Source organism: Talpa occidentalis, unplaced genomic scaffold (assembly GCF_014898055.3).
Source record: "Talpa occidentalis isolate TD23 unplaced genomic scaffold, MPIMG_talOcc4v2.1 talOcc4.2, whole genome shotgun sequence".
In the NCBI taxonomy this organism is placed as follows: domain Eukaryota; kingdom Metazoa; phylum Chordata; class Mammalia; order Eulipotyphla; family Talpidae; genus Talpa; species Talpa occidentalis.
Window position 1 is genome coordinate 61176094 of NW_023602073.1, and position 22463 is coordinate 61198556.

At 52.9% G+C, this 22463-nt stretch overlaps 1 protein-coding gene across 1 annotated transcript in view; it reads right to left on the minus strand.

The window, feature by feature from the left end:
- Positions 1 to 1024: 1024 nt before the first annotated feature.
- KCNK5 (potassium two pore domain channel subfamily K member 5) overlaps positions 1025 to 22463 on the minus strand; it is a 34537-nt gene continuing 13098 nt past the window's right edge. The window contains exons 2-5 of the mRNA XM_037519643.2: positions 6881 to 6992; positions 5649 to 5815; positions 5244 to 5412; positions 1025 to 3245 (exon numbers count right to left, since the gene is read on the minus strand). Coding sequence (XP_037375540.1) covers positions 2383 to 3245; positions 5244 to 5412; positions 5649 to 5815; positions 6881 to 6992 — 1311 coding nt within the window. The 3' untranslated portion in view covers positions 1025 to 2382. The remainder of the gene's footprint in view (positions 3246 to 5243; positions 5413 to 5648; positions 5816 to 6880; positions 6993 to 22463) is intronic.

Genomic DNA, 22463 nt, shown 5'->3' on the forward strand with positions numbered 1-22463 from the left:
TTCAATGGATGATGATAGGTGCCGAGCTTGGCTGACCCTTCTCTCACTGTCTTTTGCGGTCTGGTGCCCAACCCTTGTGCTCAGGTGCGGTGTCCTCAGTTCTCTTCCCTGTCGAACATTCCACAAAGCACTGCTATGCTCATCACGTCACAGCTGTGGGAACAGGCACAGCAGTGGGGTGCCTACCATGAATGCAGGTTGAACATTTCCTGGGCTCTTGTATAGGTCAACTCTGTGCCTGCTTCCTTGTCTCTAAAATGGGGATGTGATGCCCACCTCACAGGGTCATTGCAAAATCAAATGAATTTGTGTATTGTTGAGTGGAAAGCATGTAAATGTGGCCCGGCAAACTAGGGACAAAAAGTTTGTTCTTGTCCCCCTTCCTCCTGACTGATTCTGGATTGTTCCTCTCCATCCTCACTCAGACCTGTTTACTATCTCCAGGTGCCTATCCTGACCACCTCACTTTAAGTAGCCTGACCCTCTACCTCACCTTTTTATTTTCTCCCTTCCAGGGCACCCCAATTCTTTTGACCTTTCAGGCTGTCCTCAATCCTCCCAGCACTGCCCCCCGCAAAGCAGACACCAGGCCAGCCTGTCCATCTCCTGTTTTATTGTAAAAATGTTAAAATAAATTACACTTGACATCATTGCCAGTATGTACATACAGTGTGTGCCACTCCAGGGCAGGCAGGGACACCCCTGCAGAGTGGGGGTGAGGCATTAAGATGAGCTCATTAAAATATTTCACAGAAAAATAGAAGGCAGCTCCTTGTCACCCCTGCTAGGCCATCATACCCCTTGGTTACAGGATCAGTGGAGCAGACACACCCCCATCACCCTCTTCACATACTGGGGGTAGGTGGGGTTCTGGCCCATTTGGCCTCATCTTGGGGAGGGGCTGAGGGGTCAAGGGTGATCTCACACCTCCCACCCAGCATCTAGTCGCCTGCAACAATGCCCCTCCCCACCGAGAAAGGTCCAGTTGAGTTGGAGGCGGGGGGGGGGGGGGGGGGGGGGGGAGTGATCCACAGAGAGCCCAATCAATGGACTCTGTTCTTTCACCTTCTTTCCCTCTGGCTCTGAAGACAACAAATGCTAGGTATATAAAACAGCAGTTTATTTTTAAAATAACAAAACAAAACACACAGGGCAGAGTGGGCCAGCCCTAGGGTATGCAGCCCCTCACCATAAAATTCTGTACAGTTTCACATTATGTTTTTGTTCCACCCCATCACAAATCCTTCCTCTCTCCCTCCTTTTTGCCCTCCCAGTCTGTGTATGTGCCACGTGCATGCTCTCCCGCTCTTTCTCTCTCTCTCTCTCTCTCTCTCACACACACACTCTTTCTCTCTCCAAACAGTATCTGATTTACACATTCACATATTTGGCCATTCTCCACTTGGGAGCCAAGGCACCGCCGGGAGAGACTGGGAGGGGCGGAACACTGAGGTCTTGGTCCTGGGAGCAGTAGGGAAGGAGGTGGCTGGCAGCACAGGGAGGGCAAGGGCAGAAGCATCCAGAGCCCAGCCCACACCTGCAGCTTCTTGGCTACCCACAGCTCTGGGAGCCCCAGTCCCAGTAGCCATGATCTGCGATCCTCTTTCTCCTACTTCCTGCATCTACCACTGAAGGGCCGAGGGGTGTCTGTGGTGGGAAACTGAGCTGCTTCTCCAGGCTGGGCTGGGTCCCAGAAAATCAAGAACTAGGAGCCCAGGCCACACTTGGACAGGTTCTGATCCTATGTACCAGGAGTGTTTCAGCGCCCACTGGCCCGTTATCTCTGTATTCCCTTCCCCCAGGGGATCTCACCCTTACTGAGATCCACAGTAGGGGCTGGATAGGCAGGGAGGGGGATGGGATGGGGCTGCTACTGCTGGGTGCCAAGTGCCAGGCCCCCCCACACCACAACTGTGTCTCCTGCAAAGGCAGGACCACGTCTCACACACTCCTTCCTCTCCCCAAAACACCTAGCTCACTGCCAGAACTCCTTAATACTGGTGACCTCAAAGGGCCAAAGCTCTGGCCTAGGCAACCGTGTGACATTCTCAACCAGATGATGGGCCGAAGACCCACACAGGTACAGGGCTCCTGGAGGATTAGTCTGCCAGCCCATATCTCTGAACCGTCAGCTATACCAACCGTACTCAGGACAGATGCCTCCACTGCCGGGATGTCCGTCCCAATGGAGAACAGAGGCCCTGTCCTGGGTGTGCAGTGTTTGACCGGTAGCATCTAGTTGGAAGGGATGGAAGGTGAGGCAGGCTCCTGGCCCCCCACTCCCAGGTCTAGGGCCACTCCTCTTCCCCAGGGCCATAGTAGGGCACTCCAGGATGAGGGGAACAGCAGCCATCAGAGGTGGGGCGGGGAGCCGGCCCCCACTCATGTGCCTTTGGGGCTGTTTGTCTTATTGTACTCGTTCATAAGCTGCTCGTAAGGCACAGAGAGCTCAGACTCAGTGCTGGTGAAGGTGGACTCGTCGGATGAGGGGATCTCCCCCAGGTTCAGGGGAGCCTCGGTCTCGGTCTCCTCCTGAGGCCTCTCCTCCCCGGCCAGGTTGTCCTCCAGCGAGGACTTGGAGGTGTCCTCGTCCAAGAGGCCGGTCTCCTCGCTCACAAAGGTGATGCTGGTGTCCTGGGAGATGAGCGGGTGGTAGTCCTGGGCGTCCCATGGCTCGCCCTCCTCGCTGATGCGGTCCAGCTGGTTAGTGCCCTCCTCGGGACTGGCGGATCCATCCTCAGGGGGCTTTGTGCTGGCCTCCTCACTGAGGGGCCGTGACACATGACCCTTGTTCCTTAGTGTCTGAGACACCTCTTCCAAGCTGGGCACCCGGCTATTGGAGTATTCCACCAGTGGGGCCAGGGATGGGGGGATGCCTGGCAGCCCGCCCCCTTGAGGTCCCAATCCCAGTCCTGGGACACTCTCCCCACCCACGCTTGTCTTCATTGCCTTCTTCCCAATCTGCTTGATGAGGTCATTGTAGGTCTCCTCTTTTTTGGACAGAAAGCTGAGGATGTTGATGTCCTTGGATGTTGGGGTCCCCATCTGCAGGGCCTTCCTGGAGTGGGGAGAACTCTCGAAGGACTCCTTGCGCCGCCGCCGCCGCTTCTTGATGGCCTTGTGGACCTCCACAAACATGCTCACCTTCCAGTTGACAAAGAGGGACAGCCAGGCCAGCCCCAGGTAGATCCAGAGCTCCACAAAGTAGCGGTACAAGGCATGGTAGTTGGCGCCGGGGTTCACACCTGTGGACAGGACAGGAAGCCCAGGGTCAGGAAAGGTCAGTAGGCACCCGGCAACACCCAAAGCCAAAGCAGTGCTGTCTGAGAGTGGGCATGGCACCTGAACACAGAAGGAAAGACACCGCGAAGGAAAGGTGTTTCTGGAACCTGGACGGTCATCCATCCCTAAGCACCTTGGCCCAGTCACTCATGTCCCTACCCCGGTACCCAACCTGCCTCTGAGCCTCAGTTTCCTTAAATGTCAGGTCAGGAGTATAGTCCCTTAGGGTGAGGGAAGTTCAAGGAGGGGGAGCTGGAAACAGAACCAACTCTTAGGTCAAGCAGTAGTTCAACAACATTTGCTCTTCACCTATTCCTTCCAGTACACCATGCTCCCTGGTGCACTCTATAGTGTTTATCTTGTACTTAACAGGATCAGGAGATCCTTATTGCTGGGGATGGACTCATTGCTTTTAATGTGAATGAGGCCATGGCTGGCCTGAGATGCTTGTGGGCCGTGATCCTGCCAAGAAGAATAGTGAGCTGCCTCTATTCTCCAGAGAGGCTCACCTACCTCTGACCTTCTTTCTGCTCCCCCTCAGTCTGGCTCTTTGGGTGGCCTTGGAGCCTCAGCCTACTCCAGGCCCCTCCCCAGCCACTCCACAGCTCTGAGTACTCTCGTACTCCTCCAATTAGTGGAGATTTCTTGGTAACTTGATCCTCCTGGGCAACTATATTCTGTATATCCAGTCTACCCTCTAACCTGGGAGTAACTCAGAAAAGAGACTGAAGGGGTCTTCCTCCCAGAGGCGCACTCTTTCCAGGTAAAGACTATACCTCCCCCATCAGATCAGTGTTCTCTGCAGGCAGGGGCTGAGTCTCACCCCCGAGACAGGAGATGCTGCCAATCTTCTCCAGGCTCACGGTCAAAAGTGGGCACAAAACGGCAACACCTTATCCTCAACACTCATTTGACTACCCTGTGAGGTAGGGGCTATTAGTTTTTGTTTTCCAAAACCAATTTTACCCCCCGAGGCAGAGGGTCAATGTCTAGTGGAGCTCAGAAAGTACCATGACATTCATTGCTGTATAAAGCCTTCTCCTTAGGCTGCTCAGGGTCTCCCAACAGTGGCAGGCTGTGCCCCTACTCTAACTTATCTCCCAATACAGCAGGCCCAGAGCTGCCAGGGTCAGTGGAGTCTTCAGGCCTGTCTTTCCTGTTGCTATGACCCACTCAGCTGGCCCATCCCAGTATTTGGCATGTCAACCAACAATGGGGCAAAAGTGTAGTGACCTATACTCCTGCCTCTTGGGAAAAGGCAGGGGGGGAGACCAGAGGCCCCTGGAGCAGAGACAGAGGTCAACTGGGCAGTGCAGCAGGCAAGGAGGGAACAAACACCAGGTTCAAGGCAGCCAAATGGGGTGTCAAGAAGATTAAGAACCAAGACGTCGTTCAGGCCACAGCCCCAAATACATGAGTGCCTGGGGATGGACAAAGGGACCAAAGAAACTTAACGCCAGTGTGGATTATGGAGATGAGTGGAAGGCGTGTCCAGCACAAGGAGGCAGGGCAGTGTGAAAGAAGGCCTCCCTTGTCTTTTGGCTGACTGTGGTAAGAGCAGAGTTCTGGGCCTCTGAGCCAAGCCTCTAGGGCAGCGCCCTCAGGCCATGTAATGAGGACCCTGGTAGCCATGGCTGGGGCAGGGTACAAACCCTGCAGGTGGAAGCCCCTAACCCAGTTGCCAGTGACTATTAGCTTAGGAGACAGGGGAGCAGAGGGAGGTGAGGGAAAACCCAATACTGAAGACACGAAAGGGGGCGAAGGAGTGCATCCCAAGAAAGGGAAATACAAGTCTCCAGCAATTACCTCGGGCCTTCATCTGCTCTTGTAACTGACAGGGGGCAGTAGAGGGGCAGTGTCCAGGGCATGGATGCCTATTTGCCCCGCCTCATGCAGGCCAGCTGAAGCGAAACTGGAGGAAAGGCAGAGAAAGAGAAGGTGGGGCTGCAGGCAGGACTCACCAGCCACAAAGTCACCAAAGCCAATGGTGGAGATGGTGATGAAGGAGTAGTAGAGGCCCTCGATGTAGTTCCACTCCTCGGTCACCATGAACACGAAGGGTGGGATCACCAGGTGGACCAGGACGCCCCACAGGATGAAGATGGCTGTGCATGTGATCTGTGCCTTCCGCTGAAAGAGTGATGGATGGGGAGACCAAATCAGACATTGGGGAGATGGGGGAAACCCATAGGAGGACCCAGGGAGGTAGCCCGGGTGCAGGCCAGCTGGGCAGCATACCACCAAGGAGGGCTGTCACTGCCATCTTGTCATCTGTCCTAGTATCTCTAATTCTGGGATCCTTCCCACCCTCCCATCACATGCCAGGGTCCCCCACCTCTGTCCAGTTTCTAGGGTTGTGGACATACCAGGCTCACGCCTCTCCCGGTGAGGAACTGGCCTAGCCTCTTGGCTCGTCCCCCGAAGAACTTTCCCAGGGCGCTGATCCACGTTAGACAGAGAGGCACCCCAAAGAGACCGTAGAAGATGCAGAAGAGGCGCCCAGCTGGGGTCTTAGGGGCCACGTTGCCATAACCTAAAGAGTAAGGGAGTGAGGTCAAGGACAGAGCCACAGCTGGCTGATGGACCCAGACTCAGAGTGGTCTCTCCCTGTATCCCACCCTCCCCACACCCCCAGCTTGAACAGACCAATTCTCTACAGTACATCAGTAACTGATCTAATATGAATTCTTAGGAAACAGTATTTCCTTGATCACATTATAATCATAATCATTTACATACAATTATGATGGAAGGGTATGTCTCCTCCATCAGACTGGGAGCTCCCTGAGGAGCACCAAGCCTCTACTATAAACAGGCCTTCCTCTAGCTCATTCTTAAGAATCACTCCTAATTCCTTCTCCTCTTATGTAAGCATCTGCTGCTCACGATGTCAAGGTGGCATCCAAATCTCCCCCGCCCCCTCGAATCTGGGCTTTAGCAACTTGTTTGTCCACAGGCTAAATGATGTGATGCTGGGTAGGCTGGGCCTAAGAGGCCTGCTGTTTCTCCCTCTGATCTTTTGGGAGTCTCCTTGAGGAAACCAGCTACCACACTGAGATACCCAAGCATCTGTTTCATACCTGGTTGAGCCAACAGTCAGCCTCATGGATCAAACATGATAGAAAAAGATTATCTTGGGCTGGGCTTTCTGATGACTCTGGCCACAGCCACCATGAGGACCACTCCCCCAGAGAACTCAAGAAGAACCCAGCTGAACCCAGTCAACCCACAGAATGGGGTTGATAGTGACATATGGAGTGGCTGGTGCCGCCGTGGATAATCAGAGTAGACAGGCAGCTTGGTGAGCAACTGAAGCTGGGTTTGTACAGTCAGCAACCTATTCAACCTCCTACATGCTCTGGCTGTCAGGCTGTGTCTTTTCTGTCCCAAGAGCCCACGTCTGGACTCCCAAAGACAGTCTATCAGGTATGGCCAGTCACCAAAGTCCTGCTAAATCCCCAGGAAATTGCCAAAAGAAGAGACTCCAAATGGTCTGGTTTTGCCCCCAATAAGGCCATGTGACCACAGCTGGGCTCCTCTCAGGTTCCGTATAGATAAGGCAGGGAAGTGGGTTTCTGGAAGGTCCTAGAAGACTTACCAATGGTGGTGATGACTGTGGCTGCAAAAATCATTGCATTGGGCCAGTTCCAGTTGTTGAAGGTCTGATTCCCTGTGATGGCCACGCCCTGTCCTGCAGCATCAGAAACTACCTAAAAAGAAAGACAATGACATTCAGAGGCCAGACTCACAGATGCTTTGTAATTGACAGAACTTACTGTTAAATTCCTTATAGATTCTCATTCAACCATCACACTAACAAGTGGCACTTGCTACATTTTATTGATGATAAAACATTCTGCAATCAAAGAGGTTAAGTGATTTACCCAAGGTCACATAGCTGGTAAGGATACAAAAACCCAGGCAATCTGGCTTCAAAGTTCATTCTCTGACTGAGTCACTGTGCTCTTTAAACTTACTAGCTCGTAATAGAAACCACTTGGAAAGCTTCTTAAACACAGACTGTTGGGCCTCACTCCAAGAGCTTCTGATTCAGCAGGTCTGGGGAAGGGCCTGAAAAAGGTACATTTCCATCAAGTTCCCAGGAAACAGAGGCTTCTGGCCCAGGGAGCATACTCTAGAACCACCACACTGGACTCATTTGCCTCTCAAAGGCAGATGTGATACAGATACATCGGAGAACCCCTATGCCACTTGAAGCCCTCCACAGAAGTACTCTACTGCTCAGGAGGGAGCCCTCCCCATACAACATTCACACCCCACTGTCAGGATACCTGCTGAGGCCAGCTCTCAATCCCCCCTACATCTGTCTTCCAGGAGCATAAATATCAGCTGGCCTCCTCCCAGATCCAGGGACTCTATTGTCTCCCATTACGATTCCTCATTCCTTCCTTTCTCTATATCCCTTTCTCTCTCTGCCCTGAGCTGAATAATTTCAAGGTCTGGGTCAGGAGAGATCATCAGATCATCAGAAGGTGGTGTGTACATTATCGGGGTGAGTCAAAATCACATCATTAGTCCCCATAGAGCTTTCAAGCAGGTATGCATAGCAGGTGAGAGGTCATGAGGGAATTGTGGGGATAACGAGAGACCTTATCTGTCCAGGAACTCAAAACTGCAAAAACCAGTTTCCACCTAACCAGATCCTGCCTCTAGCCCCAGAAGAGGGTTCACGGAGGACCAGGATCTGTATTAAGTATGGGATTCCAGTTCTACCCAAGGGTGGAACTCTACTCCTGGGACTAGGAACCAAAGGCCCTATGAAACTAAGCCAAAAATCACGGAAGAATGTGGGTATGAGGGGCGGAAGTAGCAGGAGGCAGAAAAGTCCCGATGGCAACCCACCCGCGCGTGTCTGAAGTATGCTGGGAAAGGGAAGGGTGGGTTGTTCCGAAAGAATGTGCAGTTTGCAGGGGCAGCAGCAGGCCCATGTAAATGGATCTGCAGACTCTATAAAGAATTTTCCATGATGACATGCTCGTCTGACAGGCCATCAAACCACACCACATTTCCAAAGCATCTCAGCAGCAGTCGGTGGGCAGACAGACAGCTGCCTTCAGCCCTGCCTTCAGAAGGCCCGCTGTCTAGCTGGCCAGGTCAATGCCATGTGGGATCACCAGGACATTTAGAGATAATCAAGCCAAGAGGAGAGCTAAACACAAAACAAAACCCATGGTGAAGGTCTACCCAAAAGGTTTACTAAAAAATCTGTTCGAAACAGGAGAAAAAGGAAATAGCGGGGCCTGTGTGTTGATGTTAAACAGATGGCAGACAAAGCAGACCCACTCCACTCCCTCTGGTCTCAGCTTTTGCTGTCTCGAATAAAGGATTCAAGTGAGGGGAAAGTGCAGTGGTCAGGGAGGGCAGCCCAAGACAGGAAGAGTCCTGAAGAAGCTTTCAGAGGGAACTGCGCCGCTGACCAGAGAAAGGTGCCACTGGAATGCCACCCCTGGCCACCTCCGGGGAATCTCAGGGATAGGAAAGATGTCAGGACAAGCTGTCCCCATCCTCATGCAGACAAAAAGCGCATTCAAGAAACACAGAAAGCAAAGCTGGACACTTCCAGAAGTCTAACTGGGGACAGCAGAATGTTTGGCACATGCAGGAGGAAGTGGTGGGCACTAGAAGCTAGCACAGGTTCACCAACCACAAGTCATGCTCAGCTAAGTGCATCTCCCTCTCCAAAACCTTGAAGTTTGGTGGAATGCAGTAAATCTAGATTTCAACAAGGCAGCTCCACAGATGGGCTTAAAGATATTCATGTAGACAAGACAGAGAAATGTGGGGTGGAGCTGGGATTAATTTGGGTCCACTTAAAGGCAGATAAACAATCCCCAAAAATATTGATCATTATCAAGCAGGCCTGAAGTCTCCATTATCATGCCAAAGGCCTTGCTTCTTCAATATTTTAATCATTAGATGGCTGGCCATCCAATCTGAAAAGGATGCAAAACTGGAAACAAGGATGGGCTGGGAGAGAGCTAGCACACCACAATGGCAGTTCAGGACTCAAAATCACCTAGACCAGAAAAATGGACACAGAGTAAAAAGATATGACTGTCTAAAATGCCTATGCCTGATACTTGGGTGGGAAGGATGGAAGGGACAGTCCTTGGTTTCAGTGGCCTATGAACCAATAAACACTGGCGAGGCTGCCAAAAGAAAAGTAAATGCAATCTCAGGCCATGTCAACACCTCATCTATTCAGGGCCGGAAGTGATGAGTCCATTGTTCTCTGAGGGTCAGGCCACGTGTGGGGGAAGCACCCAATTCCATTCTGGGTCTTGAACTTCACATGATATGTTTGTTAACAGAACAGGTCAAGGCCCAAGAGGGGACAGGGTTGTTTTCTTGGATAAGGAACCACCTGAGAATGGGTTCCCCCTGGTAGCAATTTATTTCATAATCCATAATGAAAAGTTTGGACCTAGGTCTGATCCCTACTCATCTGGGATGTTGTTGAAGTGCAAGATCTCAAGTTGGGAATGGGAGCACCTTCTGGAAGTGTTTGGAAATGCTACCTGAGCGAGGGACATTGTACATGCCAGGCACCGTTCCAGGAACACAGCAGACAAATCCCTGTCTTTCCACCCATCTGCTCTAGTGGGTGATGGGGGAGCTGCTGGCATCAAAGGGCAAGGCCAGATCGGCTAGATGCCCTGCAAATCACGGGACAGCCTCCCCCATTCTGTCAACACTGCTCCCATAAGAAACACTGAATCACCAAAGGCCATCTGTGATTTGGGGACCCTTTTATTAAGTGCTAAAAAGCTGGCCAAACAGGGTAACTAAAGAGGACATTAAAGTTGGGGGCTTTGAGAGGTAGAATAGCCGGGCATCCTGCCCTTCACCCTGCCAATGATGTGCCCTCCTGGTAATAGTTGGCAACCTCAGCCTCCCATGCTTTCCTGTGAGCTCCACGTTCTCTCCTTGGTCACCCAAAAAGGGGCAAGCAAAGGGGGCATTCAGAAGTGCCTTCCCCCATGGGGGGCTGGAAGTACCACTCACTTATGACAATCCCAGTGGTCACAGTTATGGCCACTGCCCGAGTCAGGAGGTGGAGGCTCAGAGGGCTGGTAAGTGGCAGACTGGGCTATTTCCGGACTGTCTGGTTACAAGACCCCACCGCCCTTGCTTCACCCCTCTGCTTGCCCCAGCACCCCCAAGTGCTCCTGCCCATTGCCTCCTCTCTGGGGTCCCAAGCACCTGGCCTGGGGAACAGCTTGGCCCCACCTGCATGCTGGGGGAGAGATGTAGGATTTGAGTATTGCCGTATGTCAGACACCCCTCGCTAGGACATCTATACTATCTAACGGCTCTCCCTGTGAATTTGCCAGGCATCACTTGACAGGTGAGGCAAGCTAGGCTCGGGGAGCAGAGGTTCAGATGTGAACTTGGGGTGCCTGCTCCTTGTTCCCACCATGGGTAGCTGTGGCTCTGGTGAGGAGACCTCACTGGTTATGATCAGGGTCGTATGGGCCAAGGCAGAAAATTCCCAGAACAGAGGTGCTGACCCAAGACTGAGGCCACCCCTGCGGGGGGTGTGTGGGAGCCAGGCTAACACCCGGCTGTACTCAGGGTTAGGGAAACAGCTTCGCTGGAGGAGGTGGCCCCTGTTCACTCACAGGATTCTTTAACTTGGCTCCCAAATTCATACAAGACAATATTTTCATTTTCCACATTGCCCTGGAGAGTGCTGGGCGGGATCCTGCATGCAGTCCAGGCAGCTCCTTTGAGGACAGAACACAGTGCTCACCTCTGTCACCTCGTACTAAAGCTGCCGTGATTTATGGAGAGTTTGCCGAGCACCAAGTCTTGTGCTCAGCACTCTGCATGCTTTTCACTCACTTAATGAGGACAGAATCCTGCTGGGAAGATACCATAATTTTTTCCATTTTGCAAATGAGGATTTAAGGCGTAGAGAGGTTACACTAAGTAGCGGAGGGTCAGATGCTTGAAGCAATGAAACCAGGAGAAGCCTGGCCTGTCTGGGTCCTAATCACTAGTATCCCACCCCTTTTCCCATAAAGGCCACAGGAAGGAGGCCGTGCATACTTCCACCCCTTCATACCAGCTGAAAAAACAGTCCCCTAAAACCAGTCCATCCACTCCAACCCTAGTTCAGTGCTGCTAGCCAGTCCTGCCGCTAGAAGTTTCATGCCCTTGCCTTGGCTTCAGGCAATCAGCTGTCCTGACCCCACCCTCCTGGGTAGCACTGTCCACAAAATCTGGGGTTCCGGACAGCTCCTCACCCCCAGCTGCTGGGTTCCCCCTGCACTGGCAGCTGTCTAGGCCTGCCCTTCCTGGAGATTCAAGCTGACAAGAGGGTGAATCTTGTCTGGAGAGGACACAGCCAGGGCTTGGGATATGAAGCCCACCTTTAGCATGCATGAGAGGCCTCTCCCTTCATGAGTGGAGTAAGGGAAACTGAGGTAGGCTGACAGTCTGTCGGGGTGGCAGCTAAGGCACCAGAAGCACCACACAGACCAGAGCTCCTTCCTGCTGTGCAAGACCCTCCAGGGCGTAAGTCTCCACTTGACCCAGCCTGCTGGTACATGGGGCTGGGGAAGGGCTGAGGTGAGGGAGGCAGGCAAAGCTCTCTCTTCCAAGAGGGGTGGCAGCTGAGCTGGGGAAGTCCCTTTGTGCCAGGAGGGATTGTCCTTCCTGCAGGAAGGGGAGGTCTATCCTCGTCAGAAACTCCCAGGGGGAATGGATGAGCTGAGAACAGGGGACAGAATGGGCAGGAATGTTTGCTGTGGGCCCAGCACTTTCCTCACTGAATCCTTATAAGCCCACCCCTTTTGCACTTTAGGCTAGCAGTAAATCTAGATGAATCTCTCACACACAGACCCTGTTATCTCTCAGGAAGAGGCTCACAGGAATGTGGGACTGCCCTAATGTGAACTGGGGGTAGGGATGGAAGGTTTCCTTTCAATTGCTAGCACTGAGTCTCTGGATAAATAACAGCATAGCAGCCTCAGCTTCCCCATCTGCCAAATATCATACCTACCCTAAAATATGAGAGTTGCCTTGAACTTCAGTGGTGTGCATTGAATAAATGAATCTGCAACCAGTCAGGACTATGTGTGTCAGGAAACCAGCCCTGTGGTGACTTGAGACCCAGGGGGAAAATGCTTGGCCCAGAGTGAAGAGTTTGCTTTCCTCTAACTGAGGACAGGCCTGGGTAAGAAGAGATAATCCCTAAGCTTTCTCTTCCCACATCTCCCTGTTTTAACAAAGAAAACTGTCCCTTCCTAGTCTGATCAATCTGCTTCCTAGGGCCATAGGGTGACTTCTCCAAATCAAGGGGAACCCAAAAAAATCCAAGGGGAGCACAGAGAACTGAGGCTCGGTGGGTCTCCCAGACAGCTAGAGTCGGGATGTGGGGCTGAGGCGTGTGTGAAAGGCATCAGAGGGCAGCGGGAACAGAGGCATTTCCAAGACTAATCTCAGAAAGCCCACCTCTCCAGACCCTTGTGACCGAGGCTCCTGCTACCCTGGCCATTTTCGCGTACATTCCAGGAAAGGCAGGCAGGCTGCAGAGGCAATGCCAACTGCCCGCCCAGCTGCCCCCAGCTTTACAATACCCTCATCCATCTCCCACCCCCAGACTCCATATGGGACTCCCCTGCATGTCTACATCTATCTGTATGTCCAACTTGTCTGAAAGAATCCCCCTAGCCCCAGGGCAGAGGGCCAAGAATGGAGTTAAAGGGGGCCAGGGTCCTGAACAGGACAGATGGGAGATTTTAGTAAACCTATCACAACACTTTATGAGCAAATATTTGCAGTTAGGCCTTATGTAGAACAATGGTTTTCAAAGTGTTAAAGACTCATGAACTTATGAACAGATAAATGGCAGAGGGGGAGGGGCCCAGATCCTAGGTATTAGGATCCCCCCACCTCCAGGCAGCAATTTGAGAAGGAGGAGAGAGGAGAGGGCCTGGTGAGTTCTGCTTAGTTGTCAGCTGCTCAGCTAATTCTCCATCTGACCATCCTTTTTGGGGCTGTTGGCAGATCAAGGTATCTTGGAAAGAAGTTAGTCCCTGTAACTCTCATTCCCAAAACCAATTAGAGAATGAAGACTATTAGCTGAGCCCTCAATTATCTCGCTTCATCTCATGATCCATCTCACACATGATTTCAACTTCACCTTTCCTTAATTGGGGAGTGTGAAGATTGCTCTGAGATGAGGAAACTGAGGCTCAGAGACCATCGCCATGACACAGTCATGGAGCCTGTGGCTCAGTCCAGGTTGTCCACTGGGCTCACCTGGGTGTTTACTGAAACACAATGCCTGGGCCTCATATGCAGCTGTCCAGGGCACCAGCTTATCAAGCACCGTTGGCTCATTCAGTGGAGGGTGACAGGTGTGGGCACTGAGCTCAGGCCTTTCATCTTCCTGTCCAGGGAGGGAGGATGCGAGGGCAGGGAGAAAGAATTTTTGGTATTCTCACCACCCCCTCATCTCAGCCCAGGTGACCAGGGTGTGGTTTGGAGAACAGGCATATTATGAGCAGGTATTGGCAAGGGCCCAATGGTGCCACCCCGATACCTGCCAGCTGCAGGCCCAGCTTGCCCGGGCCCCGTCTCTCCTGGGGGAGCAAGTGGGTATCTGTGGAACTGAAGGTGTCAGAGCCCTAGCTAAGTCCAGGCCTGAACTATTACAAAGTGGACTTGGTTAATGTCTCTTATGCTTATCTACATCATCAGATTTGCTCCGATCCCTACACAGAATATTTATGTTTTTAGATGGAAGAGAGAAAGACGAATTGTTGGAAATGTGGCGTGCTGGATGTCAATGTGGGGTCTGTTACCCAGGTTCTGCTCAGTCACTTGGTGAGATTTCCCAAGAACCCTTGATCTCTGCCCCTTTCCTTCACTGCAACATGACTACTGTCCCCCCTCCCCCCCACCTCTCTACAAGTCATTTGCCTCTGCTCAGAACCAGGGCTTCTGGGCACAGGTCAGCACCTCCATAGCACATTTGGGAAAATACTTTTTCATCCTCAGGGCTCAGCTTCCTGACCACCTCAGGAGTGAGCCCTGTTCCTCGCTCACACGTCCCACCCTGACCCTTGTCCTCCAGACCCTTCTACGGGATGGCAGAGGAGCCTTGCTACATCCATTCCTCTTTAGTCCCCCCAAAGTAAAATGCCTAGCCCTGACTCAGGCTGCTGTCTGCAGTGCAGGAGTCTAGCAGCCTGCTAGAGATGCCCCCCAGCCTCCCTTGTCTTGGTGGGGCTATGTAAAAACAGTCATGCCTATGTCAAACCCCAACGCCAGGAACCCAGACCGCATCATCCCCACCCTCCATGCATACTTTAGGGCACTATACTACTGCTTCTTAATCTGGGTCCTACCTCCAGAGATAAAGAAATCTGGGCCTGGACCGGGAACTGGGACACTAGGCGACACTATTATTATTCAAAGCTGCTGCACTAGACCCAAACCCTCCTCCCCTCCTTGTCAGGGGGTAAGGCCCAGCACCGATGCACTCCCCTTCCCAGGGCCCGCACGCCATGGTGGTGACTGTCCTCCTGTCCAGCTTCCCCTCTGCCCTCCGGGGCCATCTCTCAGCAGTCTTTGCAAAGCCCAGAGGCACTGCTGGGTCTCACGCTCACAGGGCAAGCCCTTGCCAGAGGCAAACTCAGTTTCAGCAGAAACCTCTGAGCTTCCGATTTTCTCAGGCCTGGGAGCCCAGTCCACACTCAGGAGGGACAATGAAAACAAGGCAGGTGACCCTGCCCCCATTGTTCTCAGGCTGGGTCGGTAACCCCCAGCAGCTGGGCGCCCCTCCCGTGAGAGCCAAGCCCAGAGCAGAACTCTGCAGGGACTGGCTGACCTGGGAGGGCTGCAGGTTTGGCTAAAGCAAACAGGGAAGGGCTGGTGGGGTCTGAGCTCAGGATGGGATGTCAGCAAGCATTCTCAGGCGCTTGGAGGGCTGAGCAGACAGGTTAGACTGGAAATCCCCTTGCGTGAGTATGACATGGGGGCCTCAAGGGCCTGGTCCCACTGGTGGGACATTTGGCCCCAGGGAAGAGGAAGGAGTCCTCCCTTGCCCAAACACACTCACCAGAGGACCCTCTGGGGCAGTGTCCTCAAATTCCAGCCCCTGCCTTGTTCCCTGCAGGTCACAGGCATGAATGACCAGAGGGACACCAGTCATACCTGCAGCATCTTTAGCCCCCAGGTCACACCTGCCCTGCCCCTGGTGGCTGTGCAGGTTAACTGTCTCTAATCTGGATTCACAGCCTGGCCCCCTTCCCTGCCCTAAGATCCAAATCCAGGGAGGCCTGACCTTTCTCTGTTCTGACTGAAGCTGAGCATCATCTCCCAACTAAATGGTCAACAACGTGAGAGCAGGAAGCTTTCCAGCCAGCTTCCCTCAAATATGACAGGAGGGCAAAACAGCAAACCTTCCAGTGTGAACCCCCATCTTGCCCCAGCAGGGTGTGGGGCACTAGGGATCAGCTTCTGGCCCGCCCCTTCCAGGCAAGGACACAGGCTGGCTGGGAAACCTGTGGGCCCCACTCAACTCCTTTAAGGGAAACCTCGAGCCAGCATCTCTCTACCTCCTCCAAAACCCCACAGCCACTGGGTGCCTCTCAGACCTGGAATCCCTGGCCAAATCTCACCAACTCTCCAGACCCTTCAGGAAGGGGGCAGAATCAATGATTTCTGTTTGCAGCTGAGGGAACCAGCCAGAGAGAGCTAGTGATATGGTGGCAGTCACAGCAAGCGGATGGCTAAGCACCAGCCGGAAGCCTGCGATGCTCAGGGAGGCTTGTTCCAAACACCCAGACCACCCATTCTCCATCCTGGGACTGGACTGAGAAGTACCACAGTGAGCCAGGAAGGTGACAACAGGCAGGGTGGCAGGGGACAGGTGGTGATGAGCTGTAAAAGGGATGTGTGGTCACAGCCAGTTGAGTGACTTAGGATGAGTGTTCTGTCTAACCCCTCCAGCTCCCATTCCTGGAGACGCCCCAGGTTTACCTGGACCTTGCACTATGGTAGAAGCAACACAGAAGTCACCAACCACTTGATGTTTCTAAAAACAGCCCTCATGCAGGCCACAAAGGAGGTCATAGGAAATGTTGACTTGCCATCAGCCCACTCTGGGTTGATGGAGATCTAGTTTATCACCAGCCCAGCCTCCCCACCCCGTGCCAGCTTGCTCCCCATTCTCCTGATTCATTGCTCCCCATTCATCCTCGTTCTAGATGGCCCACACAATGCAAAATCACCAATGTCCACTTGGGGACCCTCCAACAGCAACACTGAGGCAGAAGAGGAAAGGCCCGGGACTTGGGTTGAATCCACAGCTGGATTCAAATCCTGACCCCACCATCCACCAGAGGTTCACATGGACATGTCCTCTCACCCCTCTGAGTTCCATTTCCCATATCTAAAAAGTGGGGATACAAAGACTTCACCGCTTGGGGTGCAGTTTACATGAAACAGTGTGGGCTTCAGTGCTGGCACAAAGGGTGTGCTGCTGAAACGGGCACTGGGCAGAAAAGTGAATGCAGGTAGAAGAGGGATGCAGAGGCTGTCTCCACCTGAGGGGAGTGGTGGGCGAGAGAGAAGGGCTGGTAGTGACCATGGTGTGGTCCTTCCCCAAGATCAGGGCTTGGGGTGGCACATATTGTCAAACGACATCCTATTAGATATCTGTGACCTACTCTCTATCTCCCTTAAATAAGCTACAAGGTCTGCAGGCAGAGATTTCCCTATCCCTCAACCCTGGACCAGACCTAGCAATAATGGGGACTCAGTATTATCCGACGAATGGGTGCGTCTCCAAGACCAATACCAAAATGACTGCTTCCACAGCAGCAGGGTGGGTTCTGGGGTTGTATTTAACTGAGGTTTGGCTTCCACTGGGCCTGGTGGGGAGCCCCGACAGGGGCAGGCAGCGGGGCTGGATGACTACTTCTAGGTCTCATGGCCGTTTCTCCATCTCACCCACCTCACTGTTCGCAAGGACAAAGCGTCCGGAAGTCCTAGCCCCGGTGAGTCAGCAGCAATGCAGACTTTGGAGTCATCAGGATTCCAAAGGAAAGAGGCAGACAGGTGGGGATAAGTGGGGGCCCAGAGGGATGTCTTGGTTGATCTTCCCAGTCATGCACTATGTCCCTTCTCCTCCAGAAATGGCAAGGAAACACCCTCTGCTCCACCAGGCTCTCCTGAGCTCTGGTAGCTGCCAGCCCTGAGGACAAGACTCTTCCCACCAATGTCCTGGACCCCCATCTCCGTGAGCTGAAAGCTGCCCTGTCACCTGCCATATTCACCCCTCTAGGTGACCCCCATATCCTTGGTGATGGGCTGTGACTGACATACCCACCTCTTGGCCCTCAAAGTTCCCCAGATCACAGGCAAATGCACCCTTGCCGAGGTCCTCAAGAAAGCAGCCTCTCTACCTGCCCCTCCCTTCTCTCCCCTCACCCCTGGCCTGTGGCTGGGCTGGGCTTGGCTCAGGGTAATAAGTAACAGTGCATCCTTGAAGGGTGGTGTTCAGTCGATAAGGAGCTATTAACTCTGACTATTATTAATTTAAGATGACCAGAGGGTTAAAATGTAAACCAATCTATTAATTAAAAAGCAAAAAAAATTCCAGAAGGATACTAGGTGGTGGTAATGACCCTTGTACTAGGGGAAGGCAGCTGAGTTCTTCCACTTCTGTGAGCTAGCCTCCTTGCACGCTCACTACAAACCAACCCTTCCCACCCAGATCTGGTCCTCTGAGGATGATCCGACCCCCAAAAACCCCCTGTGAGAGCCTCCCAAGGGCCAACCACCTGCCATAAAATCCTTCCTTATGGTCTGACTCTAACCTAAATCCCTGCGGCTACAGGTCATTTCCTTTGGTTCAGTCTCCAGCTGGAGACGGACAACAGCTGGCCTGCGTGCTCGCGGGAATAAATTGTGTAAAAAACTACTAACCAAGCAGCACAGGCATTTGGGGATAGATGGTACTCTTTGTAGGGTGGGGGAGCCTTCTCTCTCAACAGCCTCCCAAATCCCAGATTCAAATCCCACCAGAAGACTTGAGTGATGATAAGCAAGAGCCAAGAGCAGGAGGCCCCCAGTTGAAATCACTGGGCCAGATAGATAAAAGGGGAGCTGTGCACAGACCTGACACCCTAGTCTGCCAGACAGAGCTCACACCACAAAGAGGATCCCCGAATAGTGCGGGAACAGAGAGGGGGCATGATATATACAACCAGAGTCCCCGCCCTGCCACTTGCCACCCCTGCCGTGGCTACCTGGGCACTTCACAAAGGCAGAGGGGTGTATGGGCAGACTAGCAGGAAGGCCCAGTAGCCTCGGCCTTTTCCACTCTGCAAGCATTGCCCCCACCCACCTCCATCCCCAGCCTACCGGAGCGTGGACGTGACCAGGATGAAGAAGCAGAGCAGGTTTGTGCTGAAGGTGTGGAAAAGTACTGCGGGGCCCTCCCTGCACAGAGTCTGAGCTGAGGTGAGGGGTGACATGGGGGTGGGAAATACCTCTTACCCCCCACCTTGGGTCCCAGGACCAGGGACAGGAAAGGGAAACTCCTAGTGGAGAGTTGAATTTGACTGAGACAATCCCCTTACCAATAGCAGGAGGGCAGGGAGAAGCAGGAGGCAGGAAGGACGAGGGTCAGCCTAGACACCAGCCATCCTCGCTCCTTTGTCAGAGCTGGATTTAAGCCACAGCATTTTCTAAGCAAGGCTTGGAAATCCTTAACCCCAGACACCCTTTGCCTCTCAACCCTCCTAGCGGAGTCGGGACCGTCCACATGCTGGCCTCCACAGCAACAGCTATGCCCATGCCACCAGCCATCTTAGTTTCCTCATTTGTGCAAAGGAACAATGCTGTCTCCCCAGCAGTTCTTGGGGTAGGATTACGGGCACAAAGGCTCATTGGACTTGACCATGAGGAGCAGGTGCTCCTGACTTAAGAACTTCTAGTTTCTAGACACCTGATGTTGGGATAGGCTTCCTTTCAGCGCCCTGTCACGTTCACCCCCACCTCCCATGGACTATCTTGTGCGGCCAGCAGGGAGAGACATCCTGTCCCCTACAGGACTCAGCTGCTCAGGACACACTGGGTGGCGGCTGGGAAGGCCACTTCTTAGACTAGTCCAGAGTGGCCCATCTACCTGCAAGGCTGCTGAGGCAGGGTTGTGTGTCCTGGGCCACTGAGAGCTAAACAGGTGACCTAGCAGTGGGCTTCCAGGTGTCTCCCCCAGGTGTCCCTTCTCAGCAAGAGTGGAGGGACAAGAGAATAAGATGATGATGTCCACCAGGGCCATTCTCCTCTTTTCAGGGGCGAAGAGTGGCTGGGCCTGCCTACCACAAATACCACAGGGGCCCAGGCCTCAGCCCCAACCCTGCACAGAACAATCCACCCAAGATAATATAACGCAAAAGGTGGATCAGAGTCATAGTCAACTTTTTCTTGCATTGCACTGCTCAAAGGGAGTAATTGATTAAGTACTGCTGAGCACAGGCCATGTGCCCTGGTGCTGTGAACAAAACTCAGGGACTGCAAGCCCTGACCAAAAGGACTTCTGGGTCTAGACAAGCAGGCAGATGGCACGCCATTACAGGACTGTGGAAACAGCAAGAGAAACCAGTAGCAAGATCAGGACCATTCTGAGACTGGCGCCAGACCCTGCTCAAGTCCGAACAGCAAAGCACACAAAGCAGGACAAACAGCCTAAACATAAATGGGAAATTGAGGCTCCAAGACAAGAGCTAGTCCAGTGTCATCTCTACCTACCCCACTTCTTCCACCTTTCCTGACCCTGAGCACCCCCGTTCCTGCGGCCTAAAGGTAATGTGGAAGATGCCTCCAAATCGCACCAGCCACACCCTTCTTCCATTCTTTCTAGATTTGCGGTGGGAAGATACACTCATAGTCCTCATCACCCCACCCATGACTTTACCCCACCCATGACCCCAAACCACAAGAATTGGGTGATTAGGAAGAATTTGGAGACCCTGAGATCTAGCTGGAGATCCATCAAAAATGACTCATTCTTGGACCTCCCTGGTGGTGCAGGGGGTTGGGTGCAGCACTGTGAGGCTGTCTGCAGCCTCTGTGGCACGAGTTCAAACCCCAACCAGCCATGGAGCAACCCACGTGTTATGGTGGACCTCTCCTTGCTCGACCACTGCTCCCCTCAGCAGTGTATTTTGGTAGATCTGCCTGTTCTGCTCCCCACTCTGTCTCTGGTGAATTGTCTCACCCCCTGCACCTCTGGCCTGTGCCCCCAGTTCTTGTATGAATGGATGGATAAATCTTAAAAAAAAAAAAAAAGACTGAATGACTCATTCTTACAGCTTGAACCCAGCAAAGATGGTCTGGGATGCCAGGAGTCAGCCTCCTGCCAAGCACTCTAAGAGGGCAAGGTGCCTGCAAACTCTGTGAGCCAGGCAGGTGGGTGTGCTCACCTCAGTGTGGCATGCAATGGCAGGGATGGCAAAGCCCCTCGCCTTTGGACACTCCAAGACTGCTGGGCCAGCCCTTCCCGCTCCCACCCAAGAGCAGTAGCTGGCATTGGACTGCGCACCAGCAGAGAAGGAACTTCAGCTAACTCCTGACGTGCTCCAGCACTGCCCCATAGAACCATGTATGCTGATGGGATGTTCTAGGGGCGAGTAGGCAATGTGGCTACCAAGCTCTTAAAATGTGGCCTGTGTGACCAGGGCTCTAAATTTTAATTTTCTCATTTAAAATGAAGCACCACCATAATGAGTATTATGTCCAAATGAATTAGTGACAAGCAGGTGGTAAATACTACAATGACAGAATCAAACAAACATCTCCTGCCCAGATCCTCCTCCAGGCAGGGTCTGACTCTGGGGAGCCTGGGTCAGGGTCGCAGCACACTCCTGCTCAGGGTGACATGCACAGTCCCTCGCTTTCCTGAATCTCACCTGGACTTACATTTTGTGGTTAATCAAAAGTCTTGGCCCTTGTGGGACCTGGCAGAGCTGGGTACACACAGAAGCCAAGACAATACTTGTCATTGGGCCTGTCTGCAGGGGAGGCTGATGCCAACACCCTGGGCAGTCGCTGGGCTCCCCTGCTTCTGCCCGGGCCTGCTGGGGAACCACTCTCCTTGGTGACTCTCGGCTGGGGTGCACAATCTCAAACTTCTCGGTCTGAAGACTAAACCACCTGGTTTCTTCAGACTTGCAGATGCCTCCCCTCAAAAGTGATCACCAGCTCTGCTGCCCAGGGAGTCACCACTCTCTGGCAGCTAAAGTCAAAACTAACGCTGCTCAGTGAGTACAGAAGTGACAGCAGTTTTCAGAGCATGTTGCCAAAACCATGTTATCCTGTGCTCTGCTCACTTCATGCATTAAAAGGTGCTGGTGCAGGAGGGGCTAACGACATATGCATTTATCTTACCTTAAAAAAGGACTCCTTTGTTTTATAAGGGACACAACAGCAGAAAACTGGGAGGAAGAAAGAGGAATAGGCACCAATAATCCCACCTCCCAGACTCAGCACTGCCTGCCTTCTGTGTTTAAATCGATTTCTGAGTCAATGTTGACACGGAAGTAACCTCACACGCATACTTGAGCTGCCCTCTACCCTACCCCCATCTTGTTTTTTATATAACTTGAAGTCTGGCTCTGAGTTAGACCCACTTTGAGTAATATCAATTTGAAGCACCAGAAAAGCATCCTTGCCACAGGGTCCGGCTGTGGGCGTCTCCCACTCACAGGTCAGACAGGCCACCAAGTCGCTCACTAAGCAGAGACTGAAGTGTGTGCAGAGTGCAGGTTTGGAAGAGCAAGAGTGGCTTTAGGAGGGGGAGCTTTCAGAAATGACCATGATGACCCCTGACAGACCCAATGACAGAGCAGGTGGGGGAGACAGGGGTTTTGAGTACTTTCACCCCACCCCGAGCATTCCAAAAAGCAGTGCCCAAACCAAGATCTGTGACCTGGTGGATCCCCAGCATGCTTGCTGGAAACTTTTAGAGCAAGATCCAAATGTACCCCCGTCCTACTCCATGGTCCAAAGTTGCCTGCCCTGGACCCAGGGCAGCCCCCCAGGTCTAGACAGATGCACAGCCAGAAAGATGCTAATTTACTTTAGCAGGTCTGCCCCGACCAAGGATGGTGTCCCTGGCAAGGAGGGCAGAGGGGTGG